Raw genomic sequence first — 20755 nt, forward strand, 5'->3', positions numbered from 1 at the left:
ACCCAAGTCAGCGAACCTGACCACCCGATCCCGTTCGTCGCCTTTTACGACAAATATAGTCGCCATTTAAGGCAAGCATGGGTTTCTGAAGACCTATTCTACCCTAGATCTTCACAGGTCTCTAGTCATGGATATAGGGGAGATAACCAGGTGAGAGAAAAAATTACATCCGCGTTTAATCTGTGATTTTGTCAATCAATTTCATTTGTTAATGAACTTTGGTGTAGATTTTAGGTTAAACCATACAAATGATAAAGAAACTTGTCATATATTTTTTACCCAATATACCAGAACAGAAAAAAATATTGCTATGTAGTTTGAAAAGCGTATTGTAGTACACATTATACTTGAAATATGCAGTCCTAGTGCTACTCATGAGCAGCCTTGGCACTGTTTTGTTTTGAGATGTGAATGGTGCTTGGCAATCTGCAGAACTGTACTCCGATAGACATGTTGTTTTACAAATACGAAACAAATACAACTCATTCACAGGCCTAAATGGATTGTCAATTTGATATTCTGTTTTTTATGGTATAATTTATCGATCTGAAATGATATTTCCAGTTGATACGTCAACACCGACATTATCAGTCAACAACAGGCCAATATTCCTGTGTGTAGATTTTATGTGGTGCAGATATTTGCAAGTGCTGGTGATTTGTTTTGATGTAGATGTACAGAGCTGTCGAGTGGTGACACTCTGAAGGGTTCCCCAGGTGAGTCTGACCTTTCGTCAATCTACTCACACAATCAATATCACTATGTAGCTTATGGCACATAGCATGCGGATCTTCTAGCGTTAACATGACTGCAGTAGACCCAATGATTACTGGGCTCTGAGATTCATCTGAATTATTAATGGCTTGTCATGGTGTTTGAGGACAGCACTTATATCAATATTTACCTTGGAGGAATCCCTCTGTGACACAGTAAAGTGTTATGACAGATAGAGATTCCATGTAGGGCAACCTTGTCGCTTAGCATTGAACATAGTTATGGAATAATAAATTGTCTGTAAGCATTGGAGTTGATGTGTTATGATGTAACACAATTTGTCTGTTAGCATTGTAGTCAGTGGTCGAAACAAGCACCTGCTCATAGGCCTTGGCAGGTACGAGGGCTGGCTGAAAAGTTCTAAGCTTAACTGTGAAAGACCCGTACCAAGTCGATGGTTTTTATTTATTTCTCCACATAGTCCCCTTCCGGGTTTACACACTTTAGCCAGCGATGCAGCGATGGCCTGGATGCCGGTCAAGAAGAAATTTTCTTTAGACACCCTAAAATTCACAGCGGAAATGACGTCATCATTACTAGGAAAATGGTGACCGGCTAGTTCCTTTTTCATTTTGGGAAACAGGTGGAAATCTGATGGGGCCAAATCGGGTGAATAAGGGGGATGGTCAATGAGTTCGAAGCCACAATCATGGATCGCTGACATGGCAACCACCTCGTAGATCTTGTGTCGGGCCCGTAGTTTCAAACTTGTATTGGTACTTATGGCCTGCAGTAAATTTATGTGTCAGTATATTTGTCACAATAAGCTGCAGTTTGTTAAATGAGGGCCTGAAGAGTTTAGTCAGCGCCTGCAGCTTGTAAAGTGTGGGTCCTGATGGCAGCCTTGCATTTTTGTTATTTTAGACACTGATCGTAGTCAATGTGTTACAATATACCACATTGTCTGTTAGTAGATTGGATTCAATTCAACGCATTGTCTTAGCATTGGAGTCAAGGTGTAATGATGTATCACATTGTTAGCATTGGATTTGATGTGTTGTGATATAAAGCATTGTCTGTTAACATTGTATTCGATGTGTTGTGATATAAAGCATTGTCTGTTAACATTGGATTCGATGTGTTGTGATATAAAGCATTGTCTGTTAACATTGGATTCGATGTGTTGTGATATAAAGCATTGTCTGGTAACATTGGATTCGATGTGTTGTGATATAAAGCATTGTCTGTTAACATTGGATTTGATGTCCTCATTCTCAAGCAACATGTTTTGTATGTTTGTTTGTTGTTGACCACCCAATCCCGTTACTTGCCTGAGACTTACAACAAGCATCTGTTGCTGAAGACCTATTCTACCCCGGATCTTCACGGGTCCTCCAGGAATGACGTCATGATAGAACAATGTTTTATCATATAATAACCACACTTTGGTCTTTATTGTTCTTTGCGATTTATCACATAGCTATCTCATAGCTACTGATCGAATGTAGGCATGATGTACAAAAAAAAATCTGCTACATATCGCTTGAGGCCCGTGAAGATCTGGGGTAGAAAAGGTCTTCAGCAACCCATGCTTGCCGTAAAAGGCAACTTATTGATGCTTGTTGTAAAAGGCGACTAAGGCGATCGGGTGGTCAGGCTCGCCGACTTGATTGATGCATGTCATTGATCCCAATTGCGTGGATTTCCCAGATGCGTACAGCCCATACAGTGTGAAGCCCATTTTAGGTGACCCCGTTGGGATATTGCTGGAATATTGCTAAAAAGCAGCATAAAACCATACTCACTGATATGGGAGGAAAGCCTGAAGTGATGCAGGTCTTTGATTTTTACTTCTTTGTTGTATCCCATAAGTATGAATATGGTTCTCACAGCCCAAGATCATTATTAGGGTGATTCAAATCCATGATCAGAGGATTCTGGCATGTCTAAGGGAGGTTACTCTGCATATCAAAATGTTTCAGAGAAAATGCAAATATATTTCTGTTGGTATGTAGAACTGATATGTAGAAACTTTGAACTGTTTTTTGGTTCATAAAACATTCACCCACAAAAAACAACCAGTAATCTTCGAAATATTCCAAATTTTATGGCCATGCTACCTTTAATAATGTGTTGCATTGATCAATCAATTTTAGATCAGAGAGATTTGTTTTCAGTGTCCACCCTTACTACATACGACCTGTGAAGATCCGGGGTAGAAAAGGTCTTCAGCAACCCATGCTTGCCGTAAAAGGCAACTTATTGATGCTTGTTGTAATTGCGTGGATTGATGTTCATGATGTCCATCATTGGATTGTCTGGTCCAGACTTGATTATTTTCAGACCGCTGTCATATAGCTGGAATATTGCTGAGTGCGGCGTTAAACAACAAACAAAACATCATTCGAGGAGATTTGAACATGTGCTCGCAACTTGATGACGTAAATTAGACGAGGGAATTTTGTGAGGGAAGTGTCTAGTGAGTTGTTCCCCATAAACAGATTAATATTTATTTCACAAATGATGAGGTCAAAATCTTTCCTAATAGTATTATTATTGGGCAGAGCAATTTATCTTTGCATGGATCTTAATGAGGTTTTGGCAATAAAGAATGTAATTGTCACTGAAAACATTGTATGTATGTTAAGGCATACCCCCTGCCCTTAATCCTGATCTAATCTGTTTGTCGGAGTGTAGATTATCTGGTGGATTATCTTGCCATGACAGTCTTCCTATTGTTCCACATTCACAAAACCAATAGAATCACTGCAATCTTTAGTGCGACCTCCTGTGACCCTTGTCATGGTCACAAAAGGATATGGTTACACGTTTGATGGGAGATATTGATATGTGACTGGGATCCTCGATGTCAGTATGTCTATTGCGGCTTGTCGACTCTCAAGCAGAAGTTTACATTTGGAACACTTGTTCAGTACTCCTCAAGTATTTAGGAGAGGAGTGCAGTGATTTGAGTTCAGCTGTTATCAGACAGGTTTTGGAGTCATTCTCGTCCACGCTGTCTATCTTGTCACGCTGAAAGGGGCAACCATTGCTGAGACTGTTGTATATGTTGGATTAAACTTGAACTTTCAGCATTGGATATTTTGGGATGGTTTGTTGTGCTAATTAAAAAAAACTATCTCTGGAAAGATACTAAACTTTATTCAGATTTGAAGTTGGAAAATGTCAGGGAGTCGTCAAACACCACAGCCGCCTGAAGGTAGTCAGAAAATTATGCTCCCACGACGAAGAATGAATTCTGGGAAAGGAAAAGACAGCGAACATCAGATGACTCAACAGCGTCCATATTCTGAACCAGTCCGATACAGATCGTATACTCAAGTAGTTACAAACCCGGACTTGGATTTGATTGTTGACCGGGTGACCCGACCGACAGTGGCCAGTCGCGGAGGTGTGGATCTGTTGAATAAAGATTTCACCTACATCATTCCCAGACCCCGCAAGACGCTGATCGTTGTTCCGGGATTAGAGCGGAGATATTTGGGGTTGAAGAAGGTTAATAAGCAAGAAATGCAGCTAATTGTAGCTCGCCTGACCCGTATGACTACAGCCTACTCTGCTAAGTTTGGTGCAAACAACAATGTGTGGGTTGACGACTCCCCCAAGAGAGAACGCTTCAGGCCACACAGCGTCCTGTGATTCTGGAGGCTAATGGACATAGAGTATGGACATAGACTATGGACATAGAGTATGGACATAGAGTATGGAAATTATCTGAAGTTAGAAGTTAAGAATAATGAATTTTCAAATATTAAAGGGATTGATGAGTTTGAAATTGGGATGAAGAATGAAAGATTCTTGTGATTGGATTTAGCATGAACATGTGGCCTACCTATTATTGCTTCAGTTATCTGCTGTTTAATTTTATTATTTCAAGGTGTGAATATTTTACTGTTTTAGTTATTTATGATAGTGGAACCTTCAGTCCTACAAATTGGATTAAGTATGTATGAATATGTAATATTTATTGATTCTTGTAAACCAAGTTGAAAGCTATTCACTTCCCTAAAAGGGCTGTATTGGGTTGTGATATTTAAACTTTAGCCATTAGCCATAGACACAATCTTTTTTCTCACACTTCAGCAGTGTGTGACTTTTAAATTTTGTCATATAAAACACATTTGCTTAGGCAAGTTGCTATCATTAAGGAATTGATATGTAGTTAAATGTTTTATGATTTAAAAAAAGTCATTTTTCAGTTGTCAATTGTTGTGACATTTTTTAACCCCATGAGGACTATCTATTAGTGAAACTGTGAAATAATCACGAACTGTCACCTTTGGATATACAGGTGTTGCAGTTTTGTGTAGACACGTGGCTATTTGATTTTTATCAGCCGGTAAGTTCTGTCAGTGGCGCTCAGTTTGATAGCCACTGATAAACAGTGGGTCACCTTGACCTTGTGCGACTAAATTATCTAATAGTGTCTGTTTTCATTTTAGAAAGTCAGTCTAGAAATTTAAGAAACAGAAATACTGGTAATGCTTAAATCATGATTAATTAATAGGGAGCAATCAGCAAGAAAGATAAGTCTATTAATGAACATTGTAGTGGCTGGTACATTGTCATTATTACTTTTTGTCATTGTCATAATTGTCATAATGTTGGACAACATTATACCCAGAATAGAAACCCATGAATTATTCATATTAGGAGGATTTGAATCAAATGTCAAGGCAGCAAGTGAAATGTCAATGGAATTTGAGAATTAAACAAGGGATATTTTTATGCAAATACTTATATTTTTAGGAAGAGATTTGGCATAACTGATTTGTCATATATTCAATTGTATATAATTTGTCAGTTATTGTTTATTAAAGATTTGTTTTTTATAGTTTAACTTAAATGTTTTCTCAACTATTGATATTCTTACTTTTTGATGATTTTTAAAATATTTTTTTTATGTTTGAATGTGTAAATAAATTTGAAAATGTTTGTTTGCTCTGTTTAAGTGTGACACTTAAATTCACGTAGTGTTATCTGAGCAGATGCTCTGGTTCCTCTGGTCCTATATGTAGCAGCCATGAAATGTCCGAGTCCTGTTTTGGGATTTGAACCATGGGCCTTCTGATCTAAGGTTGGAGCCGTGTCCACATGACCAAAGAGAAGGAAAGTTAAAGCTAGAACTGTACACACGTCACATTGCATCATATGCAGATGAAGAGCAGGATGCAGGGATCCTTCCCCCCTATTTTGAAGCATACCGATCATGTTAACTTGGAAAAACATGTACCTGAATCATTTGGTCACATGATTTCTCCCAAATAATAATTACTTGACTAATTTTTGCTTATAAACTCAAAGTGTTTCCCAAATGAATTATTTCAATTCACCTAGCATTTTTCCATTTCAAGTGCCCCTTCCCTTTCCAAAGAGCTGTGCATCCCACTTTTCTAAAAATGTGTTTCAGTGCTAGCTGCATATATACTACTCAAAAGAAGTTAAAGAACACTCGATTCTTTGATATAAGTAATAAATCTGTCTTTGAGTGGCAGATTAGCTGTAGTGATATGAACAATTTGGTGTTCTTTAACTTCTTTTGAGTAGTATACATTAAAATGCATACTTATTCAGTGTTTGAAACGGAGAAAGAACGTCATGGTTGTTCGGTCTTCGTCATAACCCTTGTGTTCAAAGTTGAAATAAAGTGGTCCCGAGCTTCAATTATGCTACAGCAGGAAAGAACCCCTGAGGATGTCCTTCATTAATAACATGTTTATTTGTTTAAAGGTCATACACAGGTTGAATTATTTTTATCCAGATTAAAAAATTAATTGAAAATATAAAAGTCGATCTGGCTGGAGAATGTCAAGAGATTATTCAGTTCTGATCACTATTGATTTGTTCAACAGTGTATAAAATTAAGGAGGGTCCTGGGGTCCTTGATTTCTACTTAGCGTATTTCAATGTAGGGATCCCAGTTATTGCTTTGTTTTTTACCATTAAGGTTATGACAAGGACCCACTGGCTATTTTTAACAGCTTATAGAGGCATTAGTGGCCTAGTCGTCACGCTGTGCAGTTTTGCGTCCTTAAAATGGCATATCAGAAAGCTGTGATTGTGGGTTCGAATTCTGGTTCGCCCCGATTATGTTTCTTGGTTTGTCTGCACCTGGTACCCGTGCTTGTGGGTTTCACCAAAGTGACCTGCATCATTTTGGACTTTCTTCCCATAATAAGCTGACACTTGATAATATAACTTGTAACTGTTCAAAGTGGCTTTAAACCACACTTATCACCGTTAAGACTGTTAATCAATTAACTGTGATATATGGTTGATCGGACAATGTTCTTGACTGATGGAGGTCCCTGGTTTTGTGATGGAGGACATTTTTAGCTCAATGACTATAATGGCAAAATTGGATGAGATGTTGAAGGCTGTCATACATAGAGAGGCAAACATAGCCAAGAGATTGATCAGTGATATATTTTGTTTTATTCAGGTCGCTCACTCTCAGGCCTGTTGGAAGAAAAGTAACATGTAAATGCAGGGTTCTACCTGACACAAAATATTGCATCGTACATGCATTCAAATTGTGAATGGATGCAAATATTTTGTTTGTTGTTTAATGCAGCACTCAGCAATATTCCAGCTATATGATGGCAATCTGGATCAGACAATCTAGTGATTGATATCATGAGCATCGATCCATATAATTGGAATACGACATGCATCAACCAAGTTAGCCTGCCTGACCACCCGATACCGTTAGGCGCCTCTTACAGCAATCATGGGTTGCTGAAGACCTCAATTCTACCCCGGATATTCACAGGTTTGCAAGTAATTTTAGCTGCGAGTCCTGTTGGTTGCAAGAATATTTAATTATTCAACTTATCAAAATTGTAGATTGCATATCACAGTGTCACTGACATTGCTCTTCTGGCAAGAATACACTCAAAAGTTCAGTATGTCTGTGGTTGACTTCAGAATTATATTAGAATCCCCATCTAAAACAGGTGCCAGGTTGTGCTGTGATATTACATCAAAAGAATCCTGGAAATCAAATGGGTGTGCCACCTCACGGGTCACCGGCATTGGACCTGAAAGAACCCCACAAATGTATTACTGAGAGTCCTTTGGACTCCCAAATAGATAACCTAGGTAAACCCCTGTATGTGGATCTGCTTCTGTGTTGTTATCGATATGTATTGGTTGTGTAAGAGTGAATATTATCCAACCCTATTTTTTATCCAGGGATGAAATTCTCTTGTGCCAGGATGATTCTCTCTTGTGAATTTGAACCCATACCAGTGTGGTACTAATGTAGGATACTATACTCTAGAGTTAAACTTACCCCGGGATAATATTTAGGTTGGATATAATCCTTGCTTACAGTTGCAGTGTCTAGAGGCTGCGATGAATTAGCAAGTTGTTTTAAAAGTTACCGGTGATCATGACTTATTGTTTTAACAGGTCTGCACGGTTTCCATGCGACAAGGTAAACTTTTCCGGAGCTTTACAGTTTAAATGAATAAATAAGAGCTCTAAAATTTTCATATTTTACTCTGAAAATGAATGATGTCTCCATCGTAGGTTTCCAAACATCATTATGAATCATTGCGAAGTAGATTTCGCTTGGCAGAAGAATCGCTTTGAGAATATGAAAATGTTCACAGTTTTATTTTTCAGGGTGTGTGGGGTATTTTTAATACTCTTTAATACTTGTTTTTTTATCCTGCATTAAATTATTGAACCAGTCCCTGAGGAAATGCTGTTGTTTCAATTTCAAATTATCCAGTTTCCGTGAAAATAGATTTTGTAATGTGAAAATATAGACGTGTTCATTGTACAGATTCAGGGATCCTGCCCTCTCAGCCATTGCTTTCCAGCTCTGAAGCTAGCGATTAGTGTCTTCTCTAGTGGGAGACTTTTCATTTAGAGACTTCATTTGTCAAATGGATCCTGGCAAACGTGATAGTTTGGCAGCCTAATAAATTATCAGTAACCCTAGTACCATGCTGGCACATTCCACGCAGAGATTGGTGTTTGAGCCTGGGAAATAGTGGGATCCATGAAGCTCCAGTGATCTGAATATTGATGAGAGCCCCTCAGACTGTGCTTGACATATGTCTGTGTAAATTGATACAGAAATTGGTGAATGCTGACTAAGCTGATTTTTATGTGATACAGTCAGTGTCAAACTTCAGTCAGTTTGTGAAATAACTGAAAATTTCAGTCAGCTTAATGATTCACTCAATGTCACAATACAAATTATCTGAAATTGTTATTGATTGGTTGGACAGATTGACACATTCTGCTGGGGCCTGTTCAACAAAATGATTGGAGCACTACGACAGTCTAACTCCCATACTTTTACAAGGCGACTTACAATGTTGTAAGAGGCGTCTTACGGGATCGGGTGGTCAGGCTTGTTGACTTCTGGTTGATACATGTTGTGTGGATCGATGTTCATGATGTCAGTCACAGGATTGTCTGGTCCAGACTCGATTATTTACAGACCGCCGTCATATATCTGGAATATTGCTGATTGTGGCGTTAAACAACAAACAAACAAATGCCTTTGATGGTTTCTTTTGGTAGGCCTATCACTGGGGCCTGTATTATGATCAAGTGGTTGACAGCATGAGCATCGATCCACGCTGTGAGGGCATGATGACACACAGCCAGGTCACGCATTGTAACCACAGATCCTCATTAGTCCGCTCATATGACAAGCATGTGCTGCTGGGGACTATTCTGCTCTGGAATGCCCTCAGTGCATGCACAAATAGGTCTGTTTTTGTAGACAGCCTTTTTTGATTGCCAGTCTGAACTGAATCAGCACAACTGGAGCCCAATGACAAACACAGGTCATAACAGGGTCATTAGTCACACATTGTACATGTAGGCCACACTGATTTAAATTTGTCTGTTTACAAATGCAACAGACTGAATCCACAAGCCACAATCATGGATTGTCTGATCCAGACTCGATAATTTACAGACCGCCGTCATATGGCTTGTGCGGTGTTAAACAACAAACAAACAAACAAAACAAAGATAGTTTTATTTGTCCAACTGCTCTATCTGTAAGTGTAATGGATCAGAATCTACAAACAAAATGCAATATTAACAAATTTAGAAATGCATTGTATATTATGTATTTAACAAGTAACAGATCTCTTTCCTTTGATTCTTCCTGTAATATCAAGTATTCTTGTTGCCAAGCCCTTTATATCTCAGTAATGCCCACTTATTACTTCGTTATCAAGGTATATTTAAGAGGCCGGTCTAGTAATGCATTTGTACACTGTACAGTGATAACATTGATTGGTGATAAAAAAAATTAAACCCTTTTCATCCTGATTTTCTTTTCTTCTTAATTACTATTTTAAGGTCGGTGCATCCATAAACCAAGCGAAAAAAATGTAAGGCCTTACTGGCTTTTGTCAACCATAATATATAACATATATAATACTTTTATTATTTGCCATGTTCATTAGGCATTGTGGCCCCAAAATTCCCTTTGTCACCTCTAAGAACAGCATGGGATTGGGTAAAACCAGACCCATGAAGATCCTTATTAGAATAGGTCTTTAGCAAGCAATCGTTAAAGTGACTGTGCTTGTCGTAAGAGGCGACTAACAGGATCGATACATTCTGTTCTATTTCTAATCTGTTTATTCAGTACATGGGTGGGCCAGCGGCCCATAGTACAATTCGGTTCACCAGACATGTATAAAAATACAACTGTGTACACCTAAATACACAACAGCAAGGCATTCATAGATAAAGAATATTACTTCTGCAAAAATGAATTCCTTAACTTAAAAGCGTGGTAAATATAACAAGCCAGACTTCTAATTGTTGACTGATGCAGAGACGACATAAGTATGTAAAATTGTTCTATTGATGGATTTACATAATATTTTTGAGGAATATATGTCACTCGGAGAGCATAATATTTTTCACAAACCAATACAAAATGGTATTCAGACTCAACATAGCCTGTTTTACAAACCATACATAACCTTCGCTGTCTTGGGATACCAAAATATCTCCCGGTTTCTATGTGGAGCGAGTGGGAGCTAGCTCTAAAACGTGCCAGTGCAACGCGAAACTTATTGATTGTAATAGCCGATAAATAAAATTCCCTGCTAAACCTAAATTTATAACAAAGATATGATGAATACTTGGGGCTATTGGTCAAAGCAAAATGCCAATCTTGTTCATAAGAGCATTTTAATCTTTGTATGAACTCATCAATAAATGAAATAGAAATAACAAGATGCTGATTTTCCCATACGTAGCCAAAGCCATAGGCGTACAAAAGTAATTTAACTCTAGAGGCCCAATTAGTCTTACCTGCTATGGCCTGCTGCACAAGCATATTGTAACTTTTTCGTGGATAACGCGAATCGGGCATCTTTAAAATCTTACACCAATAATTCAAGCATCTTTTGAAAGCATAGATATACAAAGGGTATCTCCCACACTCTCCACGCACAACATGATTGGAAGTTGCTGACTTAACTCCTAAAATACGTTTACAAGCAAGTGTATGAACAACTTCAATCTCCTCGCAAAACGATAAAGATAAACCCCAAACTTCTGCACCGTAAAGAAGTACTGGCACAACTTTAGCATCAAAAATTTTAAAGAAAATATTCATAGGAGTAGGTTTAATTAGCTGTAGGGACTTCAAAAGCTTAAACAAAACCTTTTTAGCTTGATTAACAACATTAGATATATGTGCACTCCAAGATAGATTTCGAAAAAATAATACACCAAGGTATTTATATGTAGTTACACATTCCAACAATTTTCCATCGTAAACCCATTTTTCATATTTTGAAAGAACACTCCCATTTTTAAAAACTACTACTTTAGTTTTATCAATATTGACTGTTAATGAATAATCTTTACAATAACATTCTAACACATTGATTCTTTTCTGGAGACCATAAACAGTATCTGCTATGAGAATGACATCATCTGCGAAAAGTAATAAAAACAATTGAACTACATCTGGATGAAATTGGATACCATGTGCGCAACTGGATTCAATATCTATGGCAAGATCATTTATGAACAAGGCAAACAAAATGGGACTAAGGACACATCCTTGACGAACTCCCTTACTGCAGCTAAACATATCAGAAAATGAGTTATTGTATTTGACCAATGCCAAAACTTGTTTATAAATTGACTGTATACAACAGAACATTTTCGGAGAAATACCATTTTTGTATAGTACCATACGCAATTTGGATCTATTTATGGAATCAAAGGCTTTGGCAAAATCAACAAACAAGGCATAAATCACACCTCGTTTCTTAGCCAAATATTTCTCTATTACTGAATATAAAACAAAAATATTATCAGTTGTGGAATATCCACTCCTAAAACCAGCCTGAGACTCTACTAGTCTATCATAGGATTCCGACCAAAACTGGAGTCTTCTGTTTAAAATAGAAATATAAAGTTTACTGAATACACTTAAGATAGTGATACCCCTATAATTAGTGGGAGAATTGGCATCGCCTTTCTTATATATAGGAACAATGTGGCCAACAGCCCAAGATGAGGGAAAATATGCAGAATCAAATATAGCATTAAAGAAGAATGTCAAAAAAGGAACCAGAACATCAGGAGAAGACTTAAACATTTCTGCTATCAGTCCATCATCTCCCGCAGTTTTATTATTTTTCAATCCTGTAATCGCATCAAGCACTTCATCCTGTGAAATAGGGGAATCAAGAATACTCTGAGTTGTTTCGTCAAAATTAACATCGTCAAAAACTAAATTCTCCTCAACCTCTGAAGAAGAGTATTCACCAAATAAGTTCTTAAAGTGCTGATACCAATCTCCTAGTTCTATATTAGGAGAGCGTCTCCTTCCCTCACCAGAGAGTAGCTTCAATTGTGACCAAAATATTTTGCTGTTGTATATGCCTGTCACCATATTACTAAGAATTTTATCTTGATAGGCTTTTCTTTTGTTATGGAGTATATTTGTATATTTATTTCTTGCATGTAGATAGTTTGAAAGTGCCAAATGATCCCCAAGTAGTCTATAAACTTTAAGCAGTCTTTGCTTTTCAAATCTAAGAAATTCACACTCTTTATCAAACCAAGGTTGCTTATCGACTAACCAAGCAGATGGGCAAAACTTACGCATACATTCTGCTGCATTACCTAATAAATCTGAGAATAAAGTTACAGCATCATCAAATTTTCCAGATAAAATATGTTCATTACACTGATCAAACACTGAAGCTGACTTGTCAGAAAGTAATACATCTCTAAATGTTGACACTTTATCTTCATTCCACACATAACGGGAGTTGTCACGCACATCTCGTGCATTACATAAGCTAGCACCCACAGAAGCCATATCACGTGACACAAATGAACACGCAACAGGCAGATGATCTGAATCTGACCTAGATAGGACATCGAAGCGGTCACATGATGTAAACAAGTCAGGGCCTGTTATGATATAATCAACAACACTCTGTCCAATATGACTTATAAATGTAAAGTCTCCTTTCCCAGCGTCCGAACCACATCGGCCATTACAAATATATAAATTTAAAGCACTACAAACATTCAATAGCACTTTACCAAAATTATTAACTTTTGAATCACACGAATGTCTCTTAATATCAATATTATCATAAATGTCCGAAAAATCATCAATCCCAAGCCTTTCGGCAATGTCACATTCAATTCCGTCGGGATCTGTGCCAGTTCTAGAGTTAAGGTCGCCACCAATCAAAATACTACAGTCTCCAAATCTTTGTAACACGTCAAGTAGTGATTCAAAGAATAAACTTATACCACACTTCGTTGTAGCCGATTTATACCAGGTTGAGCCCTCAGGATGGACATATACACAAGCTACAATGGTGTCCTTTCCCAAACAAAATAAGCGCTTGTCCAGTACGATGAAAATTCCGTTGGGACCGGTCACACAACCTTTCACATATTGGACTAGGTGTTGTTTTATCAAAACAACCAGACCACCTGACAGTCGCCCAAAAAATGATATTTGCTCAGCTGGGATGGAGTGAGTAATATATCCGGGGAAACATAGTTGACTATCACTATGGGATGACCATGTTTCACATAAACTGATGACATCAAATTGGTGTATGAATGAGATAAAGTCAGTATCGTGGAGCTTCGATTGTAGTCCAGCAATGTTCCAGAATACAAAAGAAGTGGTTAGTCTGGTATTAGAGTTACAGTTACGGCCTTGGCCACACCCCTATCTGCGAAAATCATCTTCATTCTGTGGGTTTCGGACACTAGCTGGCACACCCGCCCTGGGCGGAGTCTTTGAAGTCGCCTGGTCTGTGTCTGGGTGGCCTGGTGGAGACTCATGACGTCTATCTGTAGTCTGCATATGTTCAACCACAAGAACCCCTTTCTTGTAATATCCGCGCTTATTGTTACGTCGTAGCTCCTGTAGCGTCTTCCGTTGAGCTATAGTCAAGTCATTTGCGATTCCGTAACCATTCTCTTTATGCTTTGGACGGAGCGCAATCGCCCTGATTTTCAAGTCTAACGACGTGAAACGAACAATAACCGGACTGGGGCGATTTACTGTACATTCATTGTATCCCAATTGCGTGGGTTGCTGCTCATGATATCAATCACTGGATTGACTAGTCCAAACTCGATTATTTACAGACCGTCATCATGTAGCTGGAATATTGCTGAGTGTGGCGTCAAACAACAACAAAATATTTGCATCCATTCACAATTTGATGCAATATTTTGTGTCAGTTAGAACCCTGCATGTACGTGTTACTGTTCTCCCAACAAACAAACAAACAAACAAACAAACAAACAAACTAAACTAAGGGACAACCATCCTACCCTGGAACTGTGTATCAAGAGCTTGTCGTTATAAGGATATGTTGTCAAGCTAGCAGTACAGTTTGTACCAACAAAGCCTCTGTTAATCCATGCACCTACAGGGGGTACGAGAGTCGATGATTGCTAATTGACTCAGGGTGATTTTCTGATGTATGTGAACTGTGCATGACTAATAACCTATGATGGTATCTCTGATGTTGTCAGGGGCCCTCATTGTCAATAGCTGAGTCTGTTAGCCCACTGTAATAGACCGATCATATCTATGTACTGGAATGGCTGCCTTTGTCTAGAGGAATGAAGGTGTGGGTTGGACATGTTGAAATATTATGTTGGTATTATTATTGGCATGACTATAGTTATGTGAAAGAAAGGGGTGTTATTTAATTATTGCTTGAAAATAATGAGATTTGTGCAATTTATTTCATAAGATTACAAGAAAATTCAAGACCTTTGACTTTTGAGATGTATACTTAGGTATGAGGCTGCATGGCCTCTACATGCTTTATTCTAAAACATTTTTTTGTACTTCAGTTTGTCTTTATGAAGTAACATATTGTTTGAGGAACTAAACTTCTTTTTAAAACATGTTCCATCCTGTACCTGATAAATAAGGCTTTATTATTCTTCAGGGCCCATTTTCACAAAGCAATCGTACCTAAGAATACAATTTTCAAGTCTTGAATTTTGATCAATTTTTCCACTTAAAGAATACATTCAGTGGGGATTTCCTCCCTCCCTCCCTCCTTCCTTTCTTTCTCTCCCTCCTCCCTCTTTCCTTTCTCCCCTCCTCCATCTTTCCTTCTCTTCTTTATCTCTCCCTTCCCTCCCTCCTTCCTTTCTTTCTCTCCTTCCTCCCTCCCTTCCTTCTCTTCTTTATCTCTCCCTTCTCTCCCTCCTTCCTTCCTTTCTCTCCCTCCCTCCTTCCTTTCTCTCCCTCCTCCCTCCTTCCTTTCTCTCCCCCCTCCCTCTTTCCTTTCTCCCCTCTTCCGTCCCTTCCTTCCCTTCTTTATCTCTCCCTTCCCTCCCTCCTTCCTTTCTTTCCTCCTTCCTTTCTCACCCTCCTCCCTCCCTTTCTTTCTCTCCCCCTTGCTCATTCCTTCTTTTCTCCCTTCTCCCTTCCTTTCTTTCTCTCTCCCTCCTCCTTCCCTCCTTCCATCCTTCCTTCCTTCCTTTCTCTCCCTCCTCCCTCCCTTTCTTTCTCTCCCCCTCGCTCATTCATTCCTTTCTCACTTTCCCTTCCTTTCTCTCTCCTTCCTTTCCTCCCTCCATCCCTCCTTCCTTCCTTTTCCTCCCTTCTTCCTTTCTCTCCCTCTTCCCTCCTTCCTTCCCTTCTTTCTCGCTCCCTTTCCTCCCTCCCTTCTTCCTTTCTCTCCCTCCTCCCCCCTTTTTTCTTCCTTTCTCTCCCTCCTCCCTCCCTCCTTCATTTCTCTCCCTCCTTCCTCCATTTCTCTCTGCCTCCATCCCACCCTCTCTTCTCCCTTCTTTCCTTTTTCTCTCCCTCCTCCCTTCCTCCTTCTTCTCTCTCTCCCTCCTCCCCCTTCCTTTCTCTCATTCCTTCCCTCCTTTTTTTTTTTTCCCTACCTTCCTTCTTTCCCTCCTTGCCTTCCTTCCTCCCCCTCCCTCCTTCCTTCCTTTCTCCCTCCCTCCCTTCTTAACTTCCCGGCTTAGGACCTTACTGATAAATCCCTTCCATACTTGATACTCAATTGCCTACTCAGGTAACTTCGAGCAAGCAAGAATATATATAAATTTTTAAATGTTTTTTAGAGGTATAATTGTGTTCCGATCAGCGAGATGTGTTGTTTTGGTAATGTAGATGGAAATGTCTGCTGAGCTAGTCTCCCTTCTCATGAGAGACTCCACCATATGCTTGGCTAATTTCTGTCAGCAGTGTCACAGATGGCGGCCATATTATTTTCACAAATATTACAGCAACATTTTATTTGTGTATAAGAAGCAAAGCTGTTAATTGGATTACTGTCTGGGTGTGCAGGAAGGTTTTGAGTTTCAAAAGCAGCCCAGATGTATCTGGCGTACATTCATAACATTTCGGAATGTGGAGAGCAGCATCTCAGTATTAACAGCTCAATGTAATTGTCTTTTCAAAGAGATCACTTCACAAATTAGCACTGATTTGGATGTAGATTGGGGTGTATTCATATTGCAAGAAAGTTTTTTGATATATCATATTGGTATGAATTAGGGAAGATTATTTGGTGCAAATTTTAAGACATTTTAACCACGGCAATAGTATTTCAATAGTTGAAATTATAATTGCAATAAATTGGAAGTAGTACATAAGTAGGTCCATTATTCTGTAGGATTGGACCCGTGAAGATCCTGGGTAGAACAGGTCTCCAGCAACCCATGCTTGCTGTAAAAGGCGACTATGCTTGTCGTAGAAGGTGACTAACAGGATCGGGTGGTCAGACTCGCTGACTTATTTTATGTATGCCATTGATCCCAAGTGCTTGAATCGATGCTTATGATATTAATCACTGGATAGTCTGGTCCAGACTCAATTTTTTACAGACCGCCATCATATAGCTGGAATATATATACGGTAGCTGAGTGCAGCTTTAAACAACAAACTGACCAACCAATCATATAGCTGGAATATAGCTAAGTGGGGCGTTAAACAACAAACCGACCAACCAATCATATAGCTGGAATATTGTTGAGTGTGGTGTTACACAACAAACCAACCAACCAGCCAGAAGGATTGCTATGGTATAAAAATATCCTTATCTTATTATGACGCGAAGTGGGGGCAAAGTGGGCAAGCGTTAAGCAGGTTAACGAGCGCCATGGTGCTGAGATTGTACCCAGTACAAACTACTCACTACCCACCCAACCCGGGTACCCAAGTTACCTGTCCCAGCCCTACATGGCAGTCTAGCCCAGGCAAACCAGAGGTTGATATTATGAGCAACACCCTACATCTTCTGGTTATGATGACACGAAAACAAGTCACAGGGTCTGACCAACAGATCCAATTTAGTTGTTGCTTACAGTAAGCTGTAGAGTTCTGGAGAAGTATTGTAACCTGGGAACCCCACAGGGATGAAGATTAAGAATAGAGATTCAATATCACATAGCATATTGCCTCCAAAATAGACTGACACTTGGAATTTATCATGGCATCAATACGTACTTGACCACAATCAACAGAACATTGAACCAAAAGAACAATTCTTGGTAGATCCTCAACACAGTGTTACTATGTTACGAGTGTCAATCCAATAAACTGATTTTAATCCATGATTTATTGTGAGTTTTGGTTTTGGTTTTATCTCATGGATGAATTGTTTGATGTTGTTTGGTGTCGCACTCAGCTATATTCTAGCTGTGATAGCAGCCTGTGCATAATCAAGTCTGGACCAGGCAAACCAGTGATTAATATTATTTGCAACGTCCACACTGTCGATGTGATGTAGCAATTTGTTTGTTACAATCGTAGTTTGTTTCTCACAAAACCTGATCTGTTGTCAATACGTGTTATTGATTTCCCAACTTTTCTGTTCATCATTCGTAGAGCTAGAGATTGTGGACGTATTAAGTACTCAAATTCATATTAACTTCTTTGTATTTTTATACATTGTTACAGCATAACTTTGTCATTCTTTAAAAATATTGCAGCGCTAGCATTCAGTTAAAAGAATGTGAGTAGTCTTATGACATATAGCACAGAAGCTGGCAACACCAGCTTCCAGCAATCTCAGTGACGCCATTTTGAAATATGACAGTTTTCTTTCTTAGCAGGGATGCTAGTTGTAGTTATTTGTTTCTACAATCTAATTGTTTGACCTGACCTACTGGTACAAAATGAGCTGTAGACTAGAGGTGATATGATACAGCGATACAGTATTTTATCCCAATAGGAGGCCCACAATTTACAACCCCTGTATCATGGTACATAGGATATATTACATCACAAGTTAAAACATGTGAATAACAGAAACTGTTCAACATCCAGCTTTACACACATTCTCTAGTATTTCCCAGTCGGCTATAAATAGCATTACATTCACAGTGCCCTCGAGCCGATATATTTCTGCCCTACAATAACCAATGTTCCATCTCAAACATTTAAAAAAATAATTCAGGGCTGTGATTTACCTGCTAAAAGAAAGAATATCAACTTTTATATAATGAAAGTACAGTATTGGAATACGAATCGTATCGCACCCATAGTATCAGGATACGTATTCTATTGCGACCCCACCTATAACACCTCTACTGTAGGCTAGCTGAATAGGACCATTTGTATCTTCCCTGTTCAGTAAACCGAATTGACCAGTTGATTAGTGTTAGCAATATATAACGTTAAGACCACGGAAACCAAGCACTGCAACTGTATTGGCTTTGGCAAGGTTGGTGTGCCACTGATTGGTGTGAATATTGATTCTCACTGATAGTAATTGACACTAGCATCAGCTTTGCTCATCTGTAACTGTACTGTGGTGACACCATCACCCCTTCCCTGCCTGACACTCACAGAATCTAGTTCAGATGTCGACTCAGGTACAGCATCGACAGTGCACCCAGGTTCATAAAAGAGCACATTCCTTCCCGATCTTAAGATCATGTCGCCAGCATCTGTTGTCCGTGCCAATCACCCACCAGCACCTTGGGGAATCCAGCCTCTGCCAAACCTAGACCAGTCTACTTTCAAGGTGTAACTGGTATTTACTGGTAATTACCGTTTTTTTTGCTGGAAAGATTAGGCTTGGATGGGTAATTCATGTGACTGCCAGTCCCTGTGGACAGCAAATAAAGTACCTTATATATCTTTGTTGTTGAACCAAACATCGGCGCTATTCATGTAAGTATGATTTTAAGGTCTCTGTGAGGTGGACAAATCAGTCCCAAGGGCCTTTAAGTCATTATTCTGAATTTGTTAGTCTCAGTTTTATCTGATAATATGAGAGTAAAGCAGTCAGAACTGCCCTTATTCTGACATTCATACATCCTGAAAATATCTTTGATTACTGAACATTTTTCAGATTATGACCAGTTCCCAGCACTGAATGCTACATAGTGTTTGCAGATACTACAAAGGCACAATCAAATTTCATGTTCGTCATGAACAGACCACTGCCGCAGCTGGCTCTTTCTAATGACTAAGCCACAGCAGCTTCTTTAGTATGGAAGGACATTAAGCGATGCCAAGGGAGTATTCCTGACAGTTTCATTTGAGGTTTCCGAGTTCAGTTTGCATGTCATGTGTGAAAGAGTGATGCACAACATAGCTTAGCAATTAATGTACGGTCCCAGAAGCTTAGAGAATTGACAGAGGTGTTTACTTATAAAACCAAACAAATAAGATTTGATTTTGTGAACACCTGGTGTCATCACTGATTTTCAGTGATTTATTTGTATTAGTTTCACTGCCATTTTCCCTTCTATGTGACCTGTGAAGATCTGGGGTAGAATAGGTCTTCAGCAACCCATGCTTGCCGTAAAAGGCGACTATGTTTGTCATAAAAGGCGACTAACAGGATCGGGTGATGCATGTCATCGGTCCCAATTGCGTGGATACATGCTCATGATGTCAATCACTGGATTGTCTGCAGATTATTTACTGGATTATTTACAGACCACTGCCGTATAGCTCGAATAATGCCGAGTGCGGCGTAAATATACCAACCAACCAACCAACCCTTCTACGCTCTATGGAATCTGTTCTGTCAGATAATCTAGGCTGATTATTCAGTGGCATTGACGTTTCTTATTGAAAGATCAGGCGGTATATTCCCCTCACGTGCTACGTATTTCTGTAAAATATCTGTAATATAATATATAATAATATATATAAGAAAATATGGACTGTCATAAAGATTACTTACAGATTAGTCCACATTGGTAAATGTCAAAGACGTGCAGCACTTCTGGCTCACTCACTCACTCACTGCTGTACTGATGACTCAGCATTATTGCCAGGATGTCACAATGACCCTGACACTTCAAAGGAGATAGTTACCTATGATTAACATCTGTTCAAAGTAGCGGCAGTGAACTCAGGTCTTACACTGGTAGCACTGAGTGTCGGGATATTTGTTTGTTTTCTGTGAGCTATGGGACAGTATCTGTGTTGAGAGCTTTGAAGACAAAACATAAAGCAATAGAGTTGACATGTTTAGTCCACTAGTCCTCCTAATGTCATAACATATAGCAAAATCCTTAAAAATTG

General features: G+C 39.0%; 2 protein-coding genes across 2 annotated transcripts in view; one reads left to right on the forward strand and one right to left on the reverse strand.

Moving 5' to 3' along the window:
* LOC139458956 (neuronal calcium sensor 1-like) overlaps window positions 1-20755 on the forward strand; it is a 62892-nt gene that overhangs the window by 25661 nt on the left and 16476 nt on the right. The window lies entirely within an intron of this gene.
* LOC139459376 (octapeptide-repeat protein T2-like) lies at window positions 15264-18754 on the reverse strand. The gene is made up of 3 exons (XM_071240835.1): window positions 18751-18754; window positions 16029-16212; window positions 15264-15768 (listed from the first exon to the last, which is right to left on the reverse strand). The coding sequence occupies exons 1-3, from the start codon at window positions 18752-18754 to the stop codon at window positions 15264-15266; spliced, it is 693 nt and encodes a 230-aa protein (XP_071096936.1).

Source organism: Haliotis cracherodii, unplaced genomic scaffold, assembly GCF_022045235.1.
Source record: "Haliotis cracherodii isolate W230 unplaced genomic scaffold, xgHalCrac1.p SCAF_13, whole genome shotgun sequence".
Taxonomy (NCBI): Eukaryota; Metazoa; Mollusca; class Gastropoda; order Lepetellida; family Haliotidae; genus Haliotis; species Haliotis cracherodii.

Coding starts and splice junctions, on each gene's coding strand:
- LOC139459376 (XM_071240835.1), bottom strand. Junction 15,769..16,028: donor GAAAGAAGGGAGAAGAGAGG/GTGGGATGGAGG, acceptor TGAATGAGCGAG/GGGGAGAGAAAGAAAGGGAG.